Source organism: Lepidochelys kempii, chromosome 24, assembly GCF_965140265.1.
Source record: "Lepidochelys kempii isolate rLepKem1 chromosome 24, rLepKem1.hap2, whole genome shotgun sequence".
Lineage (NCBI taxonomy): Eukaryota > Metazoa > Chordata > Testudines > Cheloniidae > Lepidochelys > Lepidochelys kempii.
This window is the reverse complement of record NC_133279.1, coordinates 12730075-12751875: the sequence shown is the minus strand read 5'-3', so window position 1 is coordinate 12751875 and position 21801 is coordinate 12730075. Positions and strand designations below refer to the sequence as shown.

Here is a 21801-nt window from a genome sequence, read left to right as displayed (position 1 = left end):
TTGTAGGAAGGGAAAGCCAGACAAGATGGTCTGGACCAAGCAGTGCCAGAGGGCTCTCTGTGTGCTGAAGGGCGCACTTATCCAAAGCCCGGTGCTGGTAAACCCAGATTTTAACAAACCCTTCCTGGTGTTCACCAACGCCTCAGACACGAGGCTGGGTGCGGTGCTGATGCAAACTCATACTAAGGGGGAGAGACACCCCATTGTGTACCTGAGCAAGAAGCTGCTGCCCCGGGAGTAGCACTATGCAGTCATAGAGAAGGAACGCCTGGCCATGGTGTGGGCCCTTAAAAAGCTGAAGCCGTATCTATTTGGGTGGCACTTTACTGTGTACACTGACCATTCACCCCTGATGTGGCTGCACCAAATGAAAGGGGCTAATGCCAAGCTGCTGAGATACGGCCTGCTCCTCCAGGGTTATGACATGGAGGTAGTGTGTGTGGGGGAGTGCCAATGTTATAGCCCATGCTTTATCATGGGGCGGGGGCCCTGAACTTCCCCAGGTCACTGGCTAAGTGACCCCGCTCAGTTCAGACTCGAAGGGGCAGAGATGTGACAAAGTGGGAGGATTTCTTGGTTTTTTCAATGGTTTGCATGCAGAGGGGGTGGAATGCAGTTTCCCTGGAGAATAAATACCCCAGCGACTGGTGACCGGGAGGCCCAGCTCAGGAGTCACAGCCAGTTCTGGCCAGTGGGACAATGGCCTGCAGAGAGAGGACCCTGGTGACCTGACAAGCTGGTTCCAGCCATTGGGGTACAAAGGACAGAAGAGAGGAGAGGAGGCCCAGCTGACCCTGTTTACCTGGATAGAAGACAATGGACAGAGGTGGGACGTGGGGCTGGTGATATCAGATGCCCAGCTGGAAAGCGCAGGGTCTCAGGACTGGAGAGGGAGAGCAGGCAGAGCCCACCTGGATGCAGGGGAGACTTAGATGAGCTGTGCTGAGGGAGGCCAGGCCTGAGGCCCTGAGAGTTTCCTATGCTAGGTTCAGATGCTCAATAAACCCTCCTGTTTTATGCTGGCTGATAGTTGCTCCGGTCTAGAGAACAGGGGGCATTATTCCCTCTTGGAGTGGAGGCCCTGGGGGTCCAGAGTGAGTGGACTCCTTGCAGGGGCCCACAGCGAGAGACAGGTGTGCTAAGGCTCAAAGAGGTGCGGTTCCAAGAGGCAGAGGGGCTTAACCTCCAAGAGAGAGTGGACCCCCAAAAAGGGCTGTCTCAGTGAAGGGGGTTCCCCCCCATCGACCATACGGGGCCAAGAGTGGGCACACCTGGGAGTCGTGACACCAGCCGGACGGGTCGGATAGGGGGGCAGGGAGGGGATGGGAACTGGGCTGGATGCGTCAGTTCTGGGTGGCAGGAAGGCGGTGGGTTTCTGACTGGATGGGTTGGTTCTGGGGGTCAGGGAGGTGGTGGGTTCCCAGCTGGATGGGTCAGTTCCGGGGGGGCAGGGAGGCAGTGGAGTCCTGGCTGGAGGGGTCAGCTCTGGGGGGCAGGGAGCGTTTGGGTAACGGGCTGGGTGGGTCGGCTTTGGAGGGCAGGGTGGGGGTGGGTACCATGCTGTACGGGTTGTCTCTGGGAGGGCAGGAAGGGGGCAGGTGTTAGAGGGCTTATCCCTTCACCCTCCCATTCCCTGGTCCTTCTCTCATGAACAGAGAGCAACAATACCCGAAGTCCGAAGGTGCAAACAATTCAATGTTTATTGGGGTGAACTTCCAGCAAGCAATTATTCCAATTTCTTTCCTCAGTGTCCCCCTTCCCAGCTCTGATGCCTGTGTCCCTGTTCCCATTCCCCCACTTAGCAAAACATGATTCCAATTCCCCACCTTACTTCCTGATTGACTGCAGACCATATAGTAAAACTTGAGTTCTGGTTAGCTATACCTTAACCAATCATTTTACTGAAATTTAACTAAACCAATCCTAACATATTGTAACATGATTATTTAACCAATTATATCCCACCACCTTAATTAGTTTACACCCAGCAAAATTAATTATACAGCAGACAGAACTGATCACAGAACCAGACAGAGATTATACAGACAAACAATAGGAAAATGAAAAGGAGTACTTGTGGCACCTTAGAGACTAACCAATTTATTTGAGCGGTGCCACAAGTCCTCCTTTTCTTTTTGCGAATACAGACTAACACGGCTGTTACTCTGAAATAGGAAAATGGGGACTACAGTGACAGAACAAACACAGAAGTGAGGATTTCACACCCCAGCTATTGAGAAATGAGTTTTTGCCAGACAGGATGCTATCAAACTACATTTTCTTTAAATCTTCTAGGCTCGTCCCTTTCTCTGGAGATGATAGATTAGATCATCTTTTTAACAGCCCGAAACTGCCTTATTTCAGTGTGACTGGTGAGGATGTGACCCTTCACTTCCCAGCTTATGGCTGCCCCTGCTGTTTAGCCAAAGGCCTTAGCCTAAGAACAAAGTCTTAAACTATCACAGTGATGATTCTTGTTTTGTACCTCTATAACTAGTTAAGTGATAAGAATACACCTAAATTCTTAAAGTATAGGCCTTTGCAGACAGGCCTGAATATTTGTATCCTAACAGCAGGTACTGGGCTGGATGGGTCGACTCTAGGGGGCAGGGAGGGGCGGATTCTCAGTGGTGAAAGAACAGGTTAAGGACTATTTAGCAAAGCTGGACATGCACAAGTCTAGGGGTCCAGGTCAAATGCATCCAAGCCTGCTGAGGGAGTTGACTCATGTGATTGCAGAGCCATTGGCCATTATCTTTGAAAATTCATGGTGATCGGGGGAGGTCCTGGATGATTGGAAAAAGGTGTATATATAGTGCCATTTTAAAAAAGGGAGGAAAGAGAACCCCGGGAACTAAAGCCTCACTTCAGTCCCCGGCAAAATCATGGAGCAGGACCTCAAGGAATCCATTTTGAAGCACTTGGAGGAGAGGAAGGTGATCAGGAACAGTCAACATGGATTCACCAAGGGCAAGTCGTGCCTGACCAACCTGATTGCCTTCTCTGATGAGATAACTGGCTCTGTGGATATGGGGAAAGCAGTGGATGTATATCTTGACTTTAGCAAAGCTTTTGATACGGTCTCCCACAGTATTCTTGCCAGCAAGTAAAAGAAGTATGGATTGGATGAATGGACTATAAGGAGGATAGAAAGCTGGCTAGATCGTTGGGCTCAACGGGTAGTGATCAACGGCTCCATGTCTAGTTGGCAGCCGGTATCAAGCAGAGTGCCCCAGAGATTGGTCCTGGGACTGGTTTTGTTCAACATCGTTATCAATTATCTGGATGATGGGATTAATTGCACCCTCAGCAAGTTCACAGATAACACTAAGCTGGGGGGAGAGGTAGATATGCTGGAGGGTAGGGATAGGGTCCAGAGTGATCTAGACAAATTGGAGGATTGGGCCAAAAGAAATCTGATGGGGTTCAACAAGGACAAGTGCAGAGTCTTGCATTTAGGAAGGAAGAATCCCATGCACTGCTACAGGCTGGGGACCGACTGATTAAGCAGCAGTTCTGCAGAAAAGGACCTGGGGATTAAGTGGAGGAGAAGCTGGATATGAGTCAGCAGTGTGTCCTCATTGCCAAGAAGGGCAACAGCATATTGGGCTGTATTAGTAGGAGCCTTGCCAGCAGATCAAGGAAAGTGATTATTCCCCTCTATTCGGCACTGGTGAGGCCACACCTGGAGTACTGCGTCCAGTTTTGGTCCCCACACTGCAGGAGGATGTGGACAAATTGGAGAGAGTCCAGTGGAGGCACATGACTAACCAGGAGAGGCTGAGGGAACTGGAGTTATTTAGTCTGCAGAAGAGAAGAGTGAGGGGGGATTTGAGAGCAGCCTTCAACTACCTGAAGCGGGGGGTTCCAAAGAGGATGGAGCTTGGCTGTTCTCCGTGGTGGCAGGTGACAACAAGGAGCAATGGTCTCAAGTTGCAGTGGGGAGGTCTAGGTTGGATATTAGGAAACACTATTTCACTAGGAGGGTGGTGAAGCATTGGAATGCGTTACCTAGCGAGGTGGTGGAATCTCCATCCTTAGAGGTTTTTAAGGCCTGGCTTGACAAAGCCCTGGCTGGGATGATTTAGTTGGGGATTGATCCTGCATTGAGCAGGGGATTGGACTAGATGACCTCCTGAGGTCTCTTCCAACCCTAATATTCTATGATTTTATGATTCCAGGTTGGATGGGTCAGGTCCAGGGGGTGGTTTCCTGGCTGGATATGTTGGCTCCAGGGGGCGGGGAGGGGGTGGGTACCGGGTTTGATGGGTCAACTCTCGGGGGCAGGTACCAGGCTGGATGGGTCAGCTCGAGGGGGCGGGTACTAGTCTGGATGGATCGGCTCTGGGGGGCAGGAACGGGGTGCGTATTGGGCTGGATTGGTCGGCTCTGTGAGGCCAGGGAGTGGCGGGTACCAGCTGGATGGAGCAGGGAGGGAGGCGGGTACCGGGTTCGATAGGTCAACTCTGGGGGGCAGGGAGAGGGCAAGTACTGGGCTGAATGGGTCGGCTCTGGGGGGGCAGGAAGGGGTGGGTTCCAGGCTGGATGGGTTGGCTCTGTGGGGTGGGTGGTACCAGGCTGGATGGGTTATATCTGTGGGGCAGGGAGGGGGCAGGTGGTGGTCAGATCTAGGGGGCCCGTCAGGCTGGTTCCCCAATAAAAGTCTCACGGCATCTTTCCATATGTTTTATTAAATATAAATTATTTCGGTGCTGCGCAATTGCAACAGGAGATTGACAGGTCAGTGGCGGGGTGGGGTTCACTCTGAGAACTCCCATCCCCCCTGGCGGGGACCCCAGTGCCTGGGCATGGCCGGGAAACGGGGTGTTTTTAATGGCAGGAAAAATCCAGGCCCCACCTGAATCAATTTGGCCCAGGCAGAGGCTGTCTATAACATCAACATTTCACCCCTGTGACCTGGAAATGGGGAATTAGAGCTGGTGCCCCTTGGAGATGAGAGGTCCTGTGCCCCATTCCCTCCCCGCCAAGCCAGCCAGGCAGCTACCCTGGGACATGCCTGAGGTTGCATGCTCTGAGAGGGGGAAGCTGCCCTTAGCATCCCCATGGGCTCTTAGTTCCCAGCCCCACAGCTCTGTGGGGCCCTTACCAGCCCCACCCCAGCAGAGGGTGGGTGTGGGGTAATGTTCCCTCTAATTTTTGACAGGCTTAGTGTGCAAAAAATTTCTTCTTTGCAAATTTTTGTGCTTCTGGGCAAATTTTTGTGAGCGCAGTGTTTCGCTGTGTGCGTGGGGTTTCAGATCACACGCGCACAGCTTAGAGGGAACAGTGGTGTGGGACAGAGGGCAGCAGACCCAGCTCCCACATTGGTGGTGTGTGGGAGGGTGCTGCCAGCGGGTGGATTCACGCATACATCCACTGCCCCCCATGAGCCCCATTATCGGGCCCCACAGGAAAGCTGAGAGCTACCATTTTTACTGGGCCTGCAAAACCAGCAGGCAGGGCCTAGCACCAGCCGCCATCTTGGCCCGGTGGTCACCATCTTGCGTCCAGGCCTAGCTGATCCAGGGCCAGCGGCAGTGGGGGAAGCCACTCAGAAATCCAACATCCACTGGCTCCTCCCTCCACTAGTCTCTGTAGGAAGCTGATTGGGCCATCAGCCATTTTGTGCCCCTTTTAGTGGCCATTTTGTATCCATCTTGGCAGCCCTGGGCTAAGCAAACCGGCTGATTTCACCAAGTGAATGGGATCATCAGCCATTCTGAACCCATCTCAACATCCCAGGGATAAGCCTGACTTCTTCCCTAGCCAATGGGATTCATCGCCAGGCCCAACCAAAGAAGTAAGCTTGGCCATTGGCCATCTTGAACCCAACTCAATGGCCATTTTGAACCCATTTTCAATAGCCATTAGTGTATCCAACATCATGACTTCTCCCCTATCCAGTGCAAATCCATCCTCAGGTCCAATGGAGGAAGTCAACAGGGCCGTCAACCGTTTTGAACCCCCCTCGTCAGCCATTCTGAACCCATGCCCTGATTCCTAACCCCAGCCAATAGCCACTCATCCTTGCCTCTAGGAGCAAAAGTCAATTGGGGAGACAGCCATTTTGAACCCAGTTTGTTAGCCATCTTGAACCCCCTTCCCCTAGCTGATGGCCACTCATCTCCACCTCCAGCAGCACAAGTCAGCTGGCCTATTGGCCATTTTGAGACAGTTGGCTAAGCCGGACCAACCCCCTCCCACAACAGGGATGGCCCTAGGCATCTGTCCCCCAATGGCTTGATGTGTGTTGGGGAGGAAGAGTCACACGTGTGTCTGCATGCGCTGCTGGGCAGGCCGCCCGTAGTCCGACTGTTGCGAGAGGGAGGTATAGGAGAAGCGGGAGCCGCCCGACACCTTGCTGGCCTGGTCTGACTGTTCATAGCCACTCTCTGCCTTCTCGTAGGTGCTGGGCTTGACGTAGCTGGTGAAGGCCCGGGTGTAGGGGGCTGTGAGGTAGCCCCCCCCGTACACCCCATCCTGCGGGTAGTGGGGCTCATAGGCTGTGCGGGAGCCGGGTGCCCCCAGAGTATAGCGGTGGCTGTAGGGTTGCCCTGATGGGGGGAACATGGTGGCGTGGGACCCGGTGTAGAGGGCGTGCGGGGCTGGGGCATACTCCAAGAAACTGCCAGACAGGTGGGGTTCCTCATGAGCACGGACCTTGTAGTAACCGTTGGTAGGGTCCTGGGTGGGGGGAGTAGGAGAGAGACATCAATGAGCCAGAGGGGGGAGGGGAGAGTGGGGGGCTGCCCCTCGGAGTGGGGGAACTGCCCCAACTCCGACCGACACAGTGACGCTGCCTGAGTCTGCAGCGAGCCTGTGCCCCTTGCTGTTGGGGAGAGAGGAGCTGCTGTGTGCATCCCAATGAGGTGTGAATTCCCAGCCCGCCTAGCCGCGGGGGACCCCCAGCCCCATGCCAGCAGGGCACTCTATGTGGGGCAGGAGGGGGCCAGGGAAAGTGCAGGAGGGCCACCGTGCCTTTAAGAGAGGGGGAGGCGATACCATAGCATTGCCTCTTGGGGGAAAGGGGGTGGGGCCTGGGTCAGGGGCAGGGCCGCCAACCTTATTGTCCTGGCTGTCCTCTTCCTCCTCCAGGATCTCGCTGTGCTCTGTGTGCGAGGTGGCCGGGGACTCGCTGCTCGTGGCCTGTGGGGGTGGGGGGGAGGAGGGGGAGGGGCTGAGTCTCAGGGTAGGGGTATCCAGCCTTATCACCCCCCTGCCCCCCGCAGCCAGATCCCAGGGCTTCCCCCCGACAGGAACCAACTGAATCTGGATGCGTTGCCCAGCGTGGCATTGTGGGGCGCCGGGCCGCAGGGAGCGGAGTGAGGGGCTCTGTAGGGGACGCTGTGCCATGCGAGCAGGAGGTTCGTCAGGGGGCCATGCCACGGGGCAGGGGCACAGTAGAGGGCACAGTACTGTGGGGACCATGGGGCTCCGTACAGGGCGCCGTGCTGCGGGGGCTCAGTAGGGGGCGCAGTGCCATGATGAGGGGGCTCAGTACAGGACACCATGCCATGCTCACCATGGGCTCCTTGACGTCCTCCTCTGTATCGCTGGGCCGGCTGGGGCTGCTGTCACTCGTGGTGATCTGCACCAGGACATCTGTCTTGGACAGCTTGGTGCCTCGTTTGGCTGCTGGACACAGACAGACCCAGGGGTGTGAACCTCTCTTGGGTCCCCAGCTCCCCTATGGGCCCCACCCACCACTGGCTCGAGGGGGGGAATTTGTGTGCCCCATTGGTGTGGTCCCCCCTCCCACCTCTGGGGCAGGGCAGCCGGGGAACAGCTGTATATAACACCGCACAGGGATGACTCCCCTGGTGCTAAGATGCAGCCACCTCTGGGGCGGGGCAGCTGGGGAACACTCCCACATAATGCTGCATGGGAACAGCTTGCCCAGCACTGAGATGCAGAAACTGCCACTGGAACTGAAGGAGTCACTCCATCGGTGGGTAGCACTAGAGGGCTGTTATCCTGCACCAGCCACAGGAGGGAGAGGCTACACTTGGCCAGCGAGCTGTCCAGATCCAGTCACACACATGTGTTAAAAGAGACATGCACCGGGGTTACCACATCAGTGCAGACGTGTCTGAGACACGTCATGGCTCCAGGTGCCCATGGGAATGACTCGTATGTTCATGTATTGGGGGCCTAGGCACATGTTAAAGGGGCTGCCCACATATGTAAGGGTATGTTTGTGTGACCTTTACATGGGACACGTGTTTCATGCCTGTACAGATGTTCTCGGGAGCATGAAGCCTGTCCATGACACCACAAGACTGCTAACACCAACTCGCGTGGGTGCTTGTATCTAAACCAGCATGTCCATGTGTGTCCTCATGTGTCCCTATGCACAGAAGCACAGGTCTGTGTGGTACCATGTCGAGGTGTGTGTGGACCCACGTATTAGCCCAGGCCTGTTAACATCTGTTAGAAGTGTGTCTGCATGTGAAGGAGGAAAGGCCCATGTCAGCCTTTTGGGTGATCACGTCTGTAAATGGGGAGGGGCGGAGCTAGCCAGTGACCTCACCTTTCCCGGGGCACCAGTGCAGGCAGCAGACAGACACGCCAACGGCCAAGACCAGCAGCAGGGTGGCAGCGGCTGCGGCTGAGGCCCCGATTATCATGATGGGCAGGACCTCTGTGAGGGGAAGAGCAGGTGAGAGCAGGCCCCTGCTGCTAAAGCACAAGGACAGCTCGCTCAGTACTGAGATGCAGCCACCTCTGGGGAGTGGGGTTAACAGGAGAAAAGCTGCACATAACACCTCACAGGGATGACTCACCTAGCACTGAAATGCAGCCACCTCTGGGGCTGGGGAGCCAAGGAGCAGCAGCACATAATGCCTCATGGGGACAGTTCATCCAGTGATGCAGCCACCTCTGGAGTGGGGCATCTGGGTAAACTGTAGCCGGTTTGGTGTGGGAGGGTGGAGCAATTGGGTCAGGGGTTGGAACCCATGGGACCCACCCTGTCAGCATGGGGCTAAGTGGTGCCAGTCTGTGCAGCTGTTGCAGGGTTGTGTGTGGGCAGGGCCGGCTGGGCTATGGGCCAGGGGGCGGGGCTTACCCTGCCGGTGCAGTGTGACAGCCGCTGAGCGGGCCCCAAAGCGGTTCCAGGCCGTGCAGTTGTAGGGCAAGGCAAAGTCCTCCGTGTGCGTGGGCTGGATAAGCAGGGCCGAGAGCACCCCCCGCTCCGTAAGCGCTGTGTCCACTGTGAAGCGCTCCTCTGAGCCGCTGTCCAGCACCTGCTCGCCCCACGCCCACACCTGCCACGAGACCAAGACACAGGCCCTGTCAGCAGGGGGCAGGTTGGGGAGGGGTCAGTGGAGGATGGGCGGGGGACCGCAGCACTCACAATGCGATTTGCGGCAGGTTGGGGAGTTCAGGGGGTCAGTCAGGGGGCAGATGGGGGGGCAGTACTAATGATACGGTCGGGGCAGATTGGAGGGCCTGGGGCCATCAGCACTCAGAATGCATTTGGGGGCAGGTTGGGGAGCTGGGGGTGAGTTGGGGGGCAGGCAGAGGGCAGCACTGAATGCAGTCGAGGGCAGGTTGGTGGGCTGGGGGGGGTCAGCAGTCATGATGCAGTCGGGGGCAGGTTAGGGGTCTGGGGGGTCAGTGAGGGCAGGGGACAGTACTCACAATGCGGTCAGGGGGGGGCGTGCTCCTCACTAGACACTCCAACCGTGCCTTGTCCCCGAGCGCCGTCTGTGGCCCAGACTCAGTGGTGATGATGGGGGGCCCTGCAATGGGGGAAGGTAGAATTAGGGGGAGCAGCACCTACTCATACCCCTCCCCCAGGACAGAGACCCCCCCCTCCCCAGACGCCTTCCCCACACCCTACGAGAAACCCCATGGGGATGGGCCACCTGAGGCTCCACCCATGGAATGCTCAACCCGCAAGGTAATGTTCCGCTCAGGCAATGCCCCCTAGGATGCCCCGCCCCCAGGGAATGCCCAGTTCCCAGGCAAATCCCCCTAGGATGCCCCGCCCCCAGGGAATACCCTCCCCCCCAAGCAATGCCCACCCCCAGGCAATGCCTCCTAGGATGCCCCACCCCCAGGCAATGACCCACCCCTGCCCTCACCGTTGACCGCCAGCGTCACCTCCTTGTCAGCCATGCCGATGCGTGGCACGATGGCCTTGCACACGTATGTGCCAGCGTCCTCCTGTGTCACAGCCTTTAGGTGCAGGGTGTTGCCATTGCTCAGCACCTGCAGCCACATGGCAGGGGTTAGAGCGGGGGGCCAAGATGCCTGGGTTCCAGCCCTGGCTGTGGGAGGGGAGTGGCTTCTAGTGGTTAGAGCAGTGGAGCTCGGAGCCAGGACTCCTGGGTTCAATCCCTGGCTCTGGAAACGGAGGGGGTCTGGTGGTTAGAGCAGTGGGGCTGGGAGCCAGGACTCCTGGGTTCAATCCCTGGCCCTGGGAGGGGGGGAGTGGGTTCTAGCAGTTGGAGGCAGGAGCCAGGACTGCACCACGCAGGTCACTCACCACGCTGGATCCCTTCTTGGTCCAGGCCAGGGTGAGGGGCGGGTTCCCGGTCCAGGTGCAGGTGAAGGAGGCGTCAGCCCCGACATCCACGGTGAGGGGCTTGGGCTGGGAGACCAGGTGGGGCCCAACTGCAGGGGGAGGATCCAGTGAGTGCAGGGGTGGGGCTCTGGGGAGCTGGGGCATCTTCCCCACACTGCCAGCCCCACCCCCTATGGCTCCCTGCCAATACTGTACCCCTCTCCCGTATATGCCCCCCTTCTATTGTCCTCCCACCGCCCAGTGCCCAGCCCCTGAAGCAACCACAGCCCGGCTCCCCAAGTGTGCCCTTCCCCCCATCCCCAGCCTGCTCCTCTCCTCTCCCCCACCCCCTGCACGGACAGCACCCAACAACCTTCCCCCCACACCCAACCCAAATCCTGTCCCCCAGCACCTATCCACCACCTCCCCTGCAACCTCCCAGCGCCCATCCCCCCAAGTCACACCCCCATCCCCCACTCGCAGTGCACATCCCCCCACTCCCACTCACAGCGTCCCTCCACCCCCTCACAGTGCCCCCCACAACTCACAGTGCACATCCACCAGGGTACTGACGTTGGTGCTGCCCACGGCGTTGGCCACCTCGCAGGACACGGGCTGGGTGAAGAAGGAGTGATCCACCCTGGCCTCATAGCTGTGCCCGTTGGCCTCGGCGATGGCCACGCCGCCCTTTGCCCATCTGCCCCACAGCCGGTGTGTGGTCGGGGGGAGACGCAGAATTAGGGGGAGCCATCAGCTGGGGGCAGTACCGCCTGTTCCCACCAGGGGGCCCAGATTCCCCTCTGCTCCCGGCAGGCAAGGCAGCGAGAGCCGGTGGGAGGGGACCTGCACGTCCCCACTGCAGCCACCAGAGGGCAGTGCAGCCCCCACCCCTGGCTGGGCCCCCGGGGCCGCCCAGGTCGCCCGGGTCAGCCAGCGGCTCTTACCGGTAGCCGGTCACCTCGGGGTTGGCAGTGGCGGTGCAGAGGAAGCTGACCTTGGCCCCCTCCGCGACGGTCTGCGGCTGGACGGAGAGGATCACCGTGGGGGGGTCTGGAGGGGGGAAGGGGAAGACGGTCAGAGACATGCGACCAGCTCTGGGGTGGGGCTCACCTGCCCCCCGCCAAGTCCCCTCCCTGCCCCTCACAGCACAGTGCACCCTGCTTGGCCCCCCACCCCCTACAGCACGGTGCCCCCCACCAGACCCTCACCTGCTCCCCACAGCACAGTGCCCCCGTTGAGCCTCCTGCCAGCCCCCGCAGCACAGTACCCCACATTGAGCCCCTTGCCTGGCCCCCCACAACATGGTGTCCCTGCCAGCCCCCCCCGCAGCACGGTGCCCCATGCCAAGACCTGGCCCTGCCCCCCCACAGCGCAACACCCCCTCCCCCCAAGTCAGGACTCACACAGCACGTCGAGGGTGATGGAGGTCTGCTTGCCGGCAGGCGCGGCCGGGTTGGTGACGTGGCAGGTGTAGGCACTGCCCATGTCTTGGGTGCTGGGTGTGAGGAGCAGGGTGCTGAGGGCCGTTGCCCGCTTCCCATCCTCCATCAGGGCCTGTGGGGGCAGAGGTCAGGCCACAGCTTGGGGCCCACTAGACCCATCTCCCAATGGGTCCGGGGGCTGGAGGGAGAATCACCCACCCCCCACTGAGCTGTCCTTTCATGCCATATCCCACCTCCCCTTTAATATCCTTCCCCCTGCCCCCCGACTGCCCCTTTAATAGCTTGTGTCCCACTGCACACCTGGACTGCCCCTTTAATTCCTTGCACCCCATACACCTCTGCCCCTTTAATACCCTGCCCCCACACCCCAAGCTGCCCCTTTAATAACTTGCCCGCACACATACCCTGTGTCTTCCCTTTAATGCCCTGCCCCTTGGCCCCTCACCTTGGCATAGAGGGCAGAGCCTTGCAGCTGCCCATCGCGGTACCAGCTGATCTCAGGGGCAGGCTTGGCGCCAGACACCTGGCAGGTCAGATTGTAGGGCACGCTGGCCTGGACCCGGACGATAGGGCCGTTCTGGATCACGGGGTCATTGGGCGGTACTGGGGGGGCAGATGGGAGACAGGGGGTCAGCGATGGGGTGGGAGTCCCCAGGGCGGTGCCCCAGCTGTGGGGAGAGAGGGCTCCAGTATTGTGAGCGTCCCCAGGGCAGTGGCCCAGCTGGGCAGGAGGGGACACTCACGGAGCACCGTGAGCTGGGCACGCTGGGAACGCAGTGCCGCCTGCGTAGCTTGGCACTCGTACATGGCGTCATCGCCCAGCTCAGTGGACTCGATCCTCAGGTTGTGCTGCCCGGCCGCTGGATCCCCGACGATGGAGTACCGGGCCCAGCCTGCGGGAGAGAGGGACAGACTGCAGGGATTGGCACAGCGCCCCCCAGGTACCCCTTGTCTCCCCCCCTGCAGCATCATGTCCCCAGGAATCCCCAGACCCCCTCACAGCACAGCACCCCACAGGGGGACCGAGTCCCCCACTGCAGCACAGCACCTCTCTAGGAACCCCCAGTCCCGCCTCACAGCACAGCTCCCCTGGGCACCCCCAGTCCCCTCTCCTGCAGCACGGCGCTCCCCAGGGAGCCCCAGTTCCTCCCCCCCGCATCATGGCACCCTATGGGGGTCTCTTGGTACCTTCCCCTCTGCAGAACAGTGCCCTCTGGGGACCCCCACTCTCCTCCCCTGCAGCACGGCACCCTGTGGTCCCTCCCAGCACAATGCCCCCTGCTGACCCTCCCCCTGCAGCCGTGTACGTACCAGGCAGGTCTCGCTCTCCACCCAGTGCCAGGCCATCCTTGGTCCACTGCACCATACCCTGGTAGCCCACAACCACGCAGGCCAGCGTCACCGATTGCCCCGCCACGATCACCTGGTCCATGGGCTGCTGAAAGAAATACACCCCCCAGCCTGGTGGGAGGGGGAGGGGGGAAGCATTACCCACCCAGGTCACCAGATGGGGGCCCAGGGATTATGGAGGGGCCTGGGAGCCAGGACTCCTGGGTTCAATCTCAGCTTGGGGAGGGGAGTGGAGGGGAATTCATGAGGGAAGGCTCCCAACAGGAGCACAAGGTGGGGGCAGATTGGATGGGGAAGAGGGGCAACATGGGGAGCGCAGGCTGGGGGGGATGGGAGATCCTGTCAGCAGGGGAGGCGTGGGTAGCACAGTTTGGGGGGGTGGGGGATCCCGGCAGTGGGGGAGGGGGGCATGGGGACTGCAGGCTGGGGGGGATGGGAGATCCTGTCAGTGGGGGGGTGGGGGGAATGGAGGCTGGGGGGGATGGGGGATCCAGGCAGCAGGTGACGGGGGGCATGGGGACTGCATGATGGAGTTGGGATGAGGATCCCAGCAGCAGAGGAGGGGGGCATGAGTACCACAGTTGGGGGGGATGGGGGATCCTGTCAGCAGGGGAGGGGGGCATGGGGAACGGAGGCTGGGGGTGATGGGGGATCCCATCAGCAGGGGAGGGGGTCGTGGGGAGCGCAGGATGGGGGGATGGGTGATCCTGGCAGCAGGGGAGGGAGCGTGGGGAACAGAGACTGGGGGGATGGGGGATCCCAGCAGCTGGTGAGGGGGGCATGGGGAGTGCATGATGGAGGTGGGTGGAGGATCCCAGCAGCAGGGGAGGGGGGCATGAGTAGCACAGTTGGGGGGATGGGGGATCCTGTCAGCAGGGGAGGGGGGCATGGGGGATCCAAGCAGCGGGGAGGAGGGAGCTGGGGGAGGGATAGCTCAGTGAATGGGGTGAGGCAGGGAGACAGAAGGGGCAGGCAGAGAGGTGCATGGAAGGGCAGCTGCTGTGGCTGCCGGCAGGGCAGGAAATGGGGTCTGGGACCTTTCCCCTGTAGTGGGTGCCAGCTGTGATCTGGACCCAGGGCAGGGGCCTGGCTGGCTGCGGGGGGGCTGGTCCACCTGGACTGCCCCCCCCTGAGAATTCCATAGGGGAGAGAGGGGGTTATGGGGTCTCTGCCAACCTCCCTGCCCTGGGCACCTTAAACAGGGTTGTAAGGGCATTGTGGTACCAATCCCCACGGAGCTGGCCCAGCCTTTCTGTAGGGCTGGAAGGCTGGTTGGGGGGGGATGTAGGTGTTAGGGCCTAAATGATGCTAGGGCTGGGAACAGGAGTCAGAGACCCCCGCAATGTACTCAGGGCTATCTGCCCCCCACAAGGTGGGGGTAGATTGGATGGTGAAGTGCCCCTCTCCCCTGGGCCCCCCAGCTCCACCCCCCACAGACACACTCTCCCCCAGGGTCCCCCCAGCCCTTCCCCAGGGACTGTTCCCTAGCCCAACCCCACAGATACCCACTCCCCCAGCAACCCCGAACTGTCCACCCCATCCCACTATAGATACCAGGGTTGTCCTTAGGATTGATGGGGCCCTATGCAGTATTATTAAACTGGTGCCCCTATGCCCAACTTGGGGCACAGCCACCACCCCCGCTCACAGACCCCCAGAAGAAACACCTCCCCCACCAATTGCTGACACACACCGAGCTTCCTACACAGCTGTGGCAGCCTGGGCCCACCTCAGGGCAGCGGAGAGTCACAGTTCCCTGCCCCGTACCCTCTCCCTCGTGCAGCATGCGTCGCGCTGGTGCATTCGGCTCTGTGAATATGGCCCCTGCCTAAGGAGACTGCAGCACGTGCTGGGTGTGCGGGAGCCAACCACCTGCTGTGCAGGTGATGCCCCAAATTTTCGGGTGCCCTACGCAGCCGCATGTGCCTAAGGACAGCCCTGATAGATACACCTTCCCCCCACCCAATTCTGCCCCCCAGTTGCCCTGTGGACTCTTCCCCACTGCCCCATTCCCCCTAGGCCTTGCCCGAGACACCCCCACCAGCCTTCTGTGCCCCAGCCCCGGTACCCCTGGGACAGGAACTGCTCCATTTCTTCGGGAAAGGAGCCCAGAGGCTGAAGGGTGAAAGATCCTTTCTGCGTCGCTGAGATTCCTTGCCTCTGATCTCCTGGCTAAACCCTTCTTAATTCCAATCCAATAACACCGCCCTTTGTTCCGATTGTTTCCAAGTTTACCCAATAAACCAGGATCTGAATAAGGGGATAATCCTCTGAGGAGGGTCAGGAGGGGCTGGGGGTGGGATGGCAGAGCTGGAGGGAGGAGAGAACAAAGCAGAGGGAGATGCACATATGCCAGGCTTTCTGTAGCACAGAGGATCCAGGAGTCCCAGCTCTCACCCATTACACCCCACTGCCCGGGCCAGAACCCAGAAGTCCTGGCTCTCAGCCCCCGCTGCTCCAACTCACTAGACACCACTCCCTCCCGCAGAGCCAGGGATAGAACCCAGGTGTCGGGGCGCACAGCTGGTTTCCAGGAGCAGGCAGGGAAGAATGATGGGGAAGAGTGATGGAGTCATGACCCTCCACAGAATTAGGAGGGGGGATGATGTCCTGGTTAATTTCCAGCCCCCATTCTTAATTTCACCCTTTGACTTGTTTTGGCTTCACTGATACTGAATCCTCTCCCTCCCCCCCCACTAATTAGATTGTGGCTCTGAAATTTCAGGGAGAGTTAATGGGATTTCTGGGGTGGGGGGGATGCATGAGGGATTCCCCCCATGCACAGTGTCAGGTGACGGACACCAGCCACGGAGCAGGGACAGATGGGCACTACACTCTCACCCACTTGCAATGCCCAGCGGGTCGGGGGGCTGGGCTGGTAGTGTGTTGGTGATCGGGGGAAGACAGAGGGGGTTATGTATGCACACACACACACAGCTGTGACACACACACACACATAGGGCTCGACACACACACACAGAGCTGAGACAGACACACAGATCTGCATACACAGGGCTCTCTCTCTCTCTCACACACACACACAGGGCTCTGATACCCATACACACACTGCTCACTGACACACCTAGCTTTGGCTTGATACACAAACACACCTCTCTCCTCTGTAGCCAGTGACACTGACCCCCTCCCCATCACACGCTGACTGAGACACACTCCGTGACATTGCCAGATTTACAGATACACAAGGGATCATGCACACTCTGACCCACATTCACCCCTCCTGACACCCCCACACAGGCTCACCCCTTCCCCCGCACGGCATGGACACAGCCACGCACAGACTCACACTGGTGCTGGGGTCACACACACACACTCTAGGGATGACCCGGACTCACCCCCAGGCTCCCGAGAACATTCACACCCTGTGACGCAGACCCACGGCAACAGCCACAGCGCTTCAGGCTGATGCCCACAGCCTGGCACACCCGCCCACCAGCGCTCAGCTCACCGGGCTAGCCCCGTGCCCCCACTCCCGGCCTGTGGAGAGCAGATACATCATGGCACTTCATGGAGCCCCCCATGGGGGGGAAGACCCCTGCTACAGCACCCCGCTCTTCTACCAGAGCTGGGGAGAGAACCCAGGAGTCCTGGCTCCCAGCCCCCCCGCTCTAACCACCAGACCCCACTCCTCTCCCAGAGACAGGGATAGAACCCAGGAGTCCTCACTAGAACCCACTCTTGACCCACAGCTGAAAATAGGGGGAATGATTCCCAGGAGTTAGAGCAAGAGGGGGGCTGGGAGTCAGGACACCTGGGTTCTGTCCTGGCTTGGGGATGGGAGGATGTCTAGTGCTTAGAGCCAGGGGGGAAGGGGAGGGCTGAGAGTCAGGATGCCTGGGTTCTCTCGCCATCCCTCCTTCCCCACTTGTCAGTTCTCCCACCCCCTGCACTCAGAGATACTCAGCTGCATTTCCACACTCAGCAGCAAATCCCATTGGAAGCTGCACAGAGGCCTCAGATTCCTGCCCCCTAATAGGCGTGAAATCTCGGCCCATTGTGTACCTGGCTCTGGGGAGGCAGCGCAGTTCCAGCAAATAGCTCTGTGCAGAATGTGGGACCCTGCTGATCCCAGCCTGGCCGGGCCTCCTGCCCCCCAGTAACCCCCACCCTACACAGAAGGGGGGACAGAATGGGGGAAAGGGCCAGCAGAAAACGCTGAGCCTCCCAGGATGGAAATAGCCAGAGGCAGGGTGGGTGAGTGGTTAGAGCACGGGACAGCGAGTCAGGAATCACAGACTCCACCATGTGAGCTCAGGGGGCTGGGAGCCAGGACTCCTGGGTTCTCTCTCTGGCTCTGCCCCATACTGCTGCCCAGGTGATCTTGGACAAGTCCTGTTGCTTCTCTATGCCTCAGTTTCCCCCATCTACATAAAGGGGATAATGAGAGTGACAGACAGAGGGGGCAGCCCCAGGAGGCTGTCCAATTCCCCACCCGCCTGAGCCACCCATTAGCTCCAGGGCCAGTATCTTTTCTGTCATGGGACAGGGAGGGGTGGATGAGGTGTGCAAGGGCAGTGGAGGGCCAGGCAAACCAAGGCCAGGCTGTGGGGGCCTGTGGGGTCAATGTAGGGCCCACACAAAGCCAGTGTTGTTGTGCTGGGAGTGGCAGTGGGAGGGTGCGGGGCAGGGAGGAAAGCAGGGGGCCCCACCCTGGGACAGGCAGCTTGTGAGAGTGGGAGCTGCCAGGACCCACAATGGACCCCTTTGTGCCAGGGCTCATTCAGCGCCCATCCCCCCTCCTCCATGCAGCCACCCCAATGCCTGCTGTCTTGGCAGCCCAGAGCAGGGCTGGCCACTCTCCCTCTTGCCAGCCTGGCCCTCTGGCCCCACAGCCTGCGCCCACTCTCCACCGGCCTGCACCCCCCACCTCCGCCAGCCTGGCCCCCCACCTCCGCCAGCCTAGCATCTCCACCGGCCTGGCCCCCCACTGCCTGTGACCCCCCAGTCTCCCAGCCAGCAACCCTCCACCTATGCTGGCCTGGCTCCCCATGGTCTGCACCTCCCCCACCTCCGCCAGCCTGATCCCTCAACCCCCCAAGCCTGCGCCCCACCTACATCTGCTGGCCTGGCTCCCCATGGCCTGGGCCCCCGCTCCACCTCTGCTGACCTGGCCCCTGCCTCCATCCTCCCAACTGCCCAAAACACAGCCCAGCATTGCCACCACCACAGCACAGCACACTGGCTAAAGGGGGGCAGCAGGAGAGAGAGAGAAAGTGGGGGGAGCACAGGGCGGGATATAGGGAAAGATAAATGGATGGGTGTTCATGTGTATGCAGATGGATGGATAGACAAACAAACCCTGCACCTTCTCTCTCCACTGCCTCTCCCCCTTTTACTGTGTGTGTGTGGGGGAGTCTTGCAGCTGCACAGGGCCACCCCACTGGCATGAGAAAACCCCGCCGGGCGCCCCATGGCAGCGGGTGGGGGGCACATGCCCCACCTGCCCCCCAGCCAGCCTGGCAATGAGCAGAACACCCCCTGGCAGGTTTGCCAGCACCGGCTGGCACCAGCTCGGCCCCCAGAAATTAGGTCACTTCCAAACAGCCAACAGATGTTAATTTTGTGTGTGTGTCTGCAAAGCCGGCCCCTCCCCCATGCCCAGAGGAAAGGCAACCCCCCCAGACAGGGATTAGAACCCAGGAGTCCTGGCTCCCAGCCACCCCACCCCTCCCCTCCTAGAGCTGGGGAAAGAACCCAAGAGTCCTGGCTCCCAGCCCCACTGCTGTAACCTACTAGACCGACTGCTTTCCGAGGATGGAACCCAGGCGTCCTGATCCTTACAGGAAGTATCACCAGAGAGTGGGTTAGTTACTGAGCCCGCCAGGCCAGACCATCAGGGCCTCTGGGTTTGACATCCTGGGCAGCAGGGAGCAGCAGGTACCAGGGTCCGTGGGTCTGATCTGGGGCAGGGGCAGATATGGGGCTGGATGGGCCATGGAGAGCTGCTACAGAACAGTTACAGTCCCCTCTCCTGACCCCTCCCACCAACCCATCTCAAGCAGCCTTGGAAACCCCCCCACAAGCACCCTCCCGATTTCCCCCACAAGCACCTAGGGCCCTATCCCTCCCCCATCAGACCCTGATCCCCCCATCCCCATAACCCCCCCAATTTCCCCCACAAGCACCCGCACCCCCATCCCTCCCCTGTCAGACCCCAATGCCCTCCAGCCCCATAACCCCCCTGATTTCCCCCACTAGAACCTGTGCCCCCATCCCTCCCCATCAGACCCTGATCCCTCCATCCCTGTAATCCCCTGATTTCCCCCACCAGCACCTGTGCCCCCATCCCTCCCCTGTCAGACCCCAATGCTCCCCAGCCCCATAATCCCCCAATATCCCCCACAAGCACCTGTGCCCCATCTCTCCCCTCTCAGACCCCAATGCCCCCCGAGTCCCATAACCCCCCCCCCGATTTCCCCCACAAGCACCTGGGCCCCCATCCCTCCCCTGTCAGACCCCAAACCCACTCCTCTAGGCCCCCACCCAGCCCCTCTGAGCAGAGTGGATGGAAAACGATGCCCTAAGGCAAAGACACTCCCTACTGCATCCACACACACACACCCCCCCGCACACACACTCAGACACCCTGCTCCGAACCTCTCAGGATTCATTAGTGTTTCTGTAAAGGGAATTCATAGCTGGGGGGCCCAGCGGCCTGACCAGGCGTGTAAGTGTAAGCTCAGCTCAGCTCCCCTGACACCTCCAGAACCACCCCCCCCGCCCCCGCCACACAGACACACCTTGGAGGAGACTAGCACCCAGCCGTGCCTGGGCACCCCCGCACCTGCCCCAGGACAGGTCTGCTCCTTTTTCTGTCAGTGCAGGAGGAAAGGCACATTGGGACACTGACAGACACATTGGGACAGGCGGGGGCGGGGGGAAATGGAGTTGAGATTTTGCTCTCCCCCATCCCTCTCTGTATCCCTGCCAGAGCGTAGGATGGCTCACAATGCTCTGGGCCTCCAGAAGGGGAAATTGAGGCAGATTTAGCAATGGAACCCAGAAGTCCTGGCTCTCAGCCCTTCCCCTCCAACCACTGGTCCCCACTGCCCTCCCAGAGCTGGGACAGAACCCAGAAATCACCTCCCCTGGAAGTCTGTAGGGGATGATGCCGGAAATTGCAGACTCGCAGGACTCATCTAGTTCTTTCCCTGGAGTGCCCCATGGGATGGAGGAGAGGCTGGGGGACAGTTCCCCACTGCCTGCTCCCCTTCTCCCCCCATGGGGGCTATATCACAGCACCCCACTATGGGTGCTCATTGGGGCTCCTTCCCAGTAAGATCCTGAAGGGGCTTAGTGCATTTACTTAGTGCACTCCCCCCCCCACACACACACGCTCACACACCCAGACACATACTATCCCCCCCAACACACAGTTTGGCACCATCATCCTGAATGGCAAAGGCCAGAGGAGTTTGCTCAAGGTCAGGATGCCAGTAGTAGAGGTGAGGAGAGAACCCAGAAGTCCTGGCTCCCAGCCCCCCCTCCCTCCCCCCCCATAATCCATTGCATCCCACTCCCCTCCCAGAGCCAGGGAAAGAACTCAGGAGTCCTGGCTCCCAGCCCCCCACTGTAGCCAGTGGTGTGTTTGCAGAGTCCTGGGAAGAAAGGCTAAGAAGACCCCTCCAAAACCAGCCATTGCTCAGCCCACTTAGGGATAGTGAGGGATATGGCCCAGGAGGACTCAACTGATCCCCACCCCACAAGCCCAGATCCCCACCCCCCAGCTCCTACCTATGTGAGCGAGGCAGCTCAGGGCCAGGATGCAGGGGAGCAGGGCTGACATCTCCATGCTGGGTTGGGGAGCCCCTTGGGGATCCAGCTCCAGGTTCCGGTCCGCTGCTGGCACTGGGACAGGGATCGATAAATCCACACTGCAGCTCTGCTCTGGATTCCTCTACACGCACCGGGGGAGGGTGGTGGTCAGGACTCCTGAGTTCTATCCCAACTCAGGGAGGTCTAGTGGTTAGAGTGTGCAGAAGCTGGGAGTCAGGACTCCTGGGTTCTATCTCGAGCTCTGGGAGAGGACGGGGGTCTAGTCGTTGGGGGAGCTGGGAGCCAGGACTCCTAGGTTCTATTCCCAGCTCTGGGAGGGGAGGGGATTGGGGTCCAGTGGTTAGAGCGGGGGCTGGGAGTCAGGACTCCTGGGTTCTATCCCTTGCTCTGGGAGGGGGGACTAGTAGTTGAGGGGGCTGGGAGCTAGGACTCCTGGGTTCTCTCTCGATCCCGAGGACCCACTCTGCACAGCCAGGCTGATGATGCTCTGGAGTCCTTCAGCTCTGGGGATAGCGACTCATTGAGGCCAGCAGCAGGCAGGCCCCGCCCAGGGTAGGCGCTGATTGGTGGAGCAGGCGCTCTCATTAATAAAAAAGATCACACACACAGGGACTGGGTCATCTGCAGCTGAGTGGCGGGGTGGGGTGAGCCCCTCATCCCAGACAGAGGGTGCTCCCCACGGCATGAGAAGGGCATTAGGGGATA

The 21801-nt window shown here is 59.8% G+C and overlaps 1 protein-coding gene across 1 annotated transcript; it reads right to left on the bottom strand.

Moving 5' to 3' along the window:
- Window positions 1-1674: 1674 nt before the first annotated feature.
- Window positions 1675-21536, bottom strand: KIRREL2 (kirre like nephrin family adhesion molecule 2). Its single transcript, XM_073323110.1, has 15 exons — window positions 21055-21536; window positions 13264-13413; window positions 12696-12845; window positions 12398-12555; window positions 11914-12064; window positions 11455-11560; window positions 11059-11207; window positions 10493-10620; window positions 10089-10215; window positions 9643-9743; window positions 9068-9266; window positions 8531-8641; window positions 7523-7635; window positions 7063-7146; window positions 1675-6684 (listed from the first exon to the last, which is right to left on the bottom strand). Exons 1-15 carry the CDS (start codon window positions 21110-21112, stop codon window positions 6265-6267), a joined length of 2205 nt encoding a protein of 734 aa, XP_073179211.1. The 5' UTR covers window positions 21113-21536; the 3' UTR covers window positions 1675-6264.
- Window positions 21537-21801: the final 265 nt, after the last annotated feature.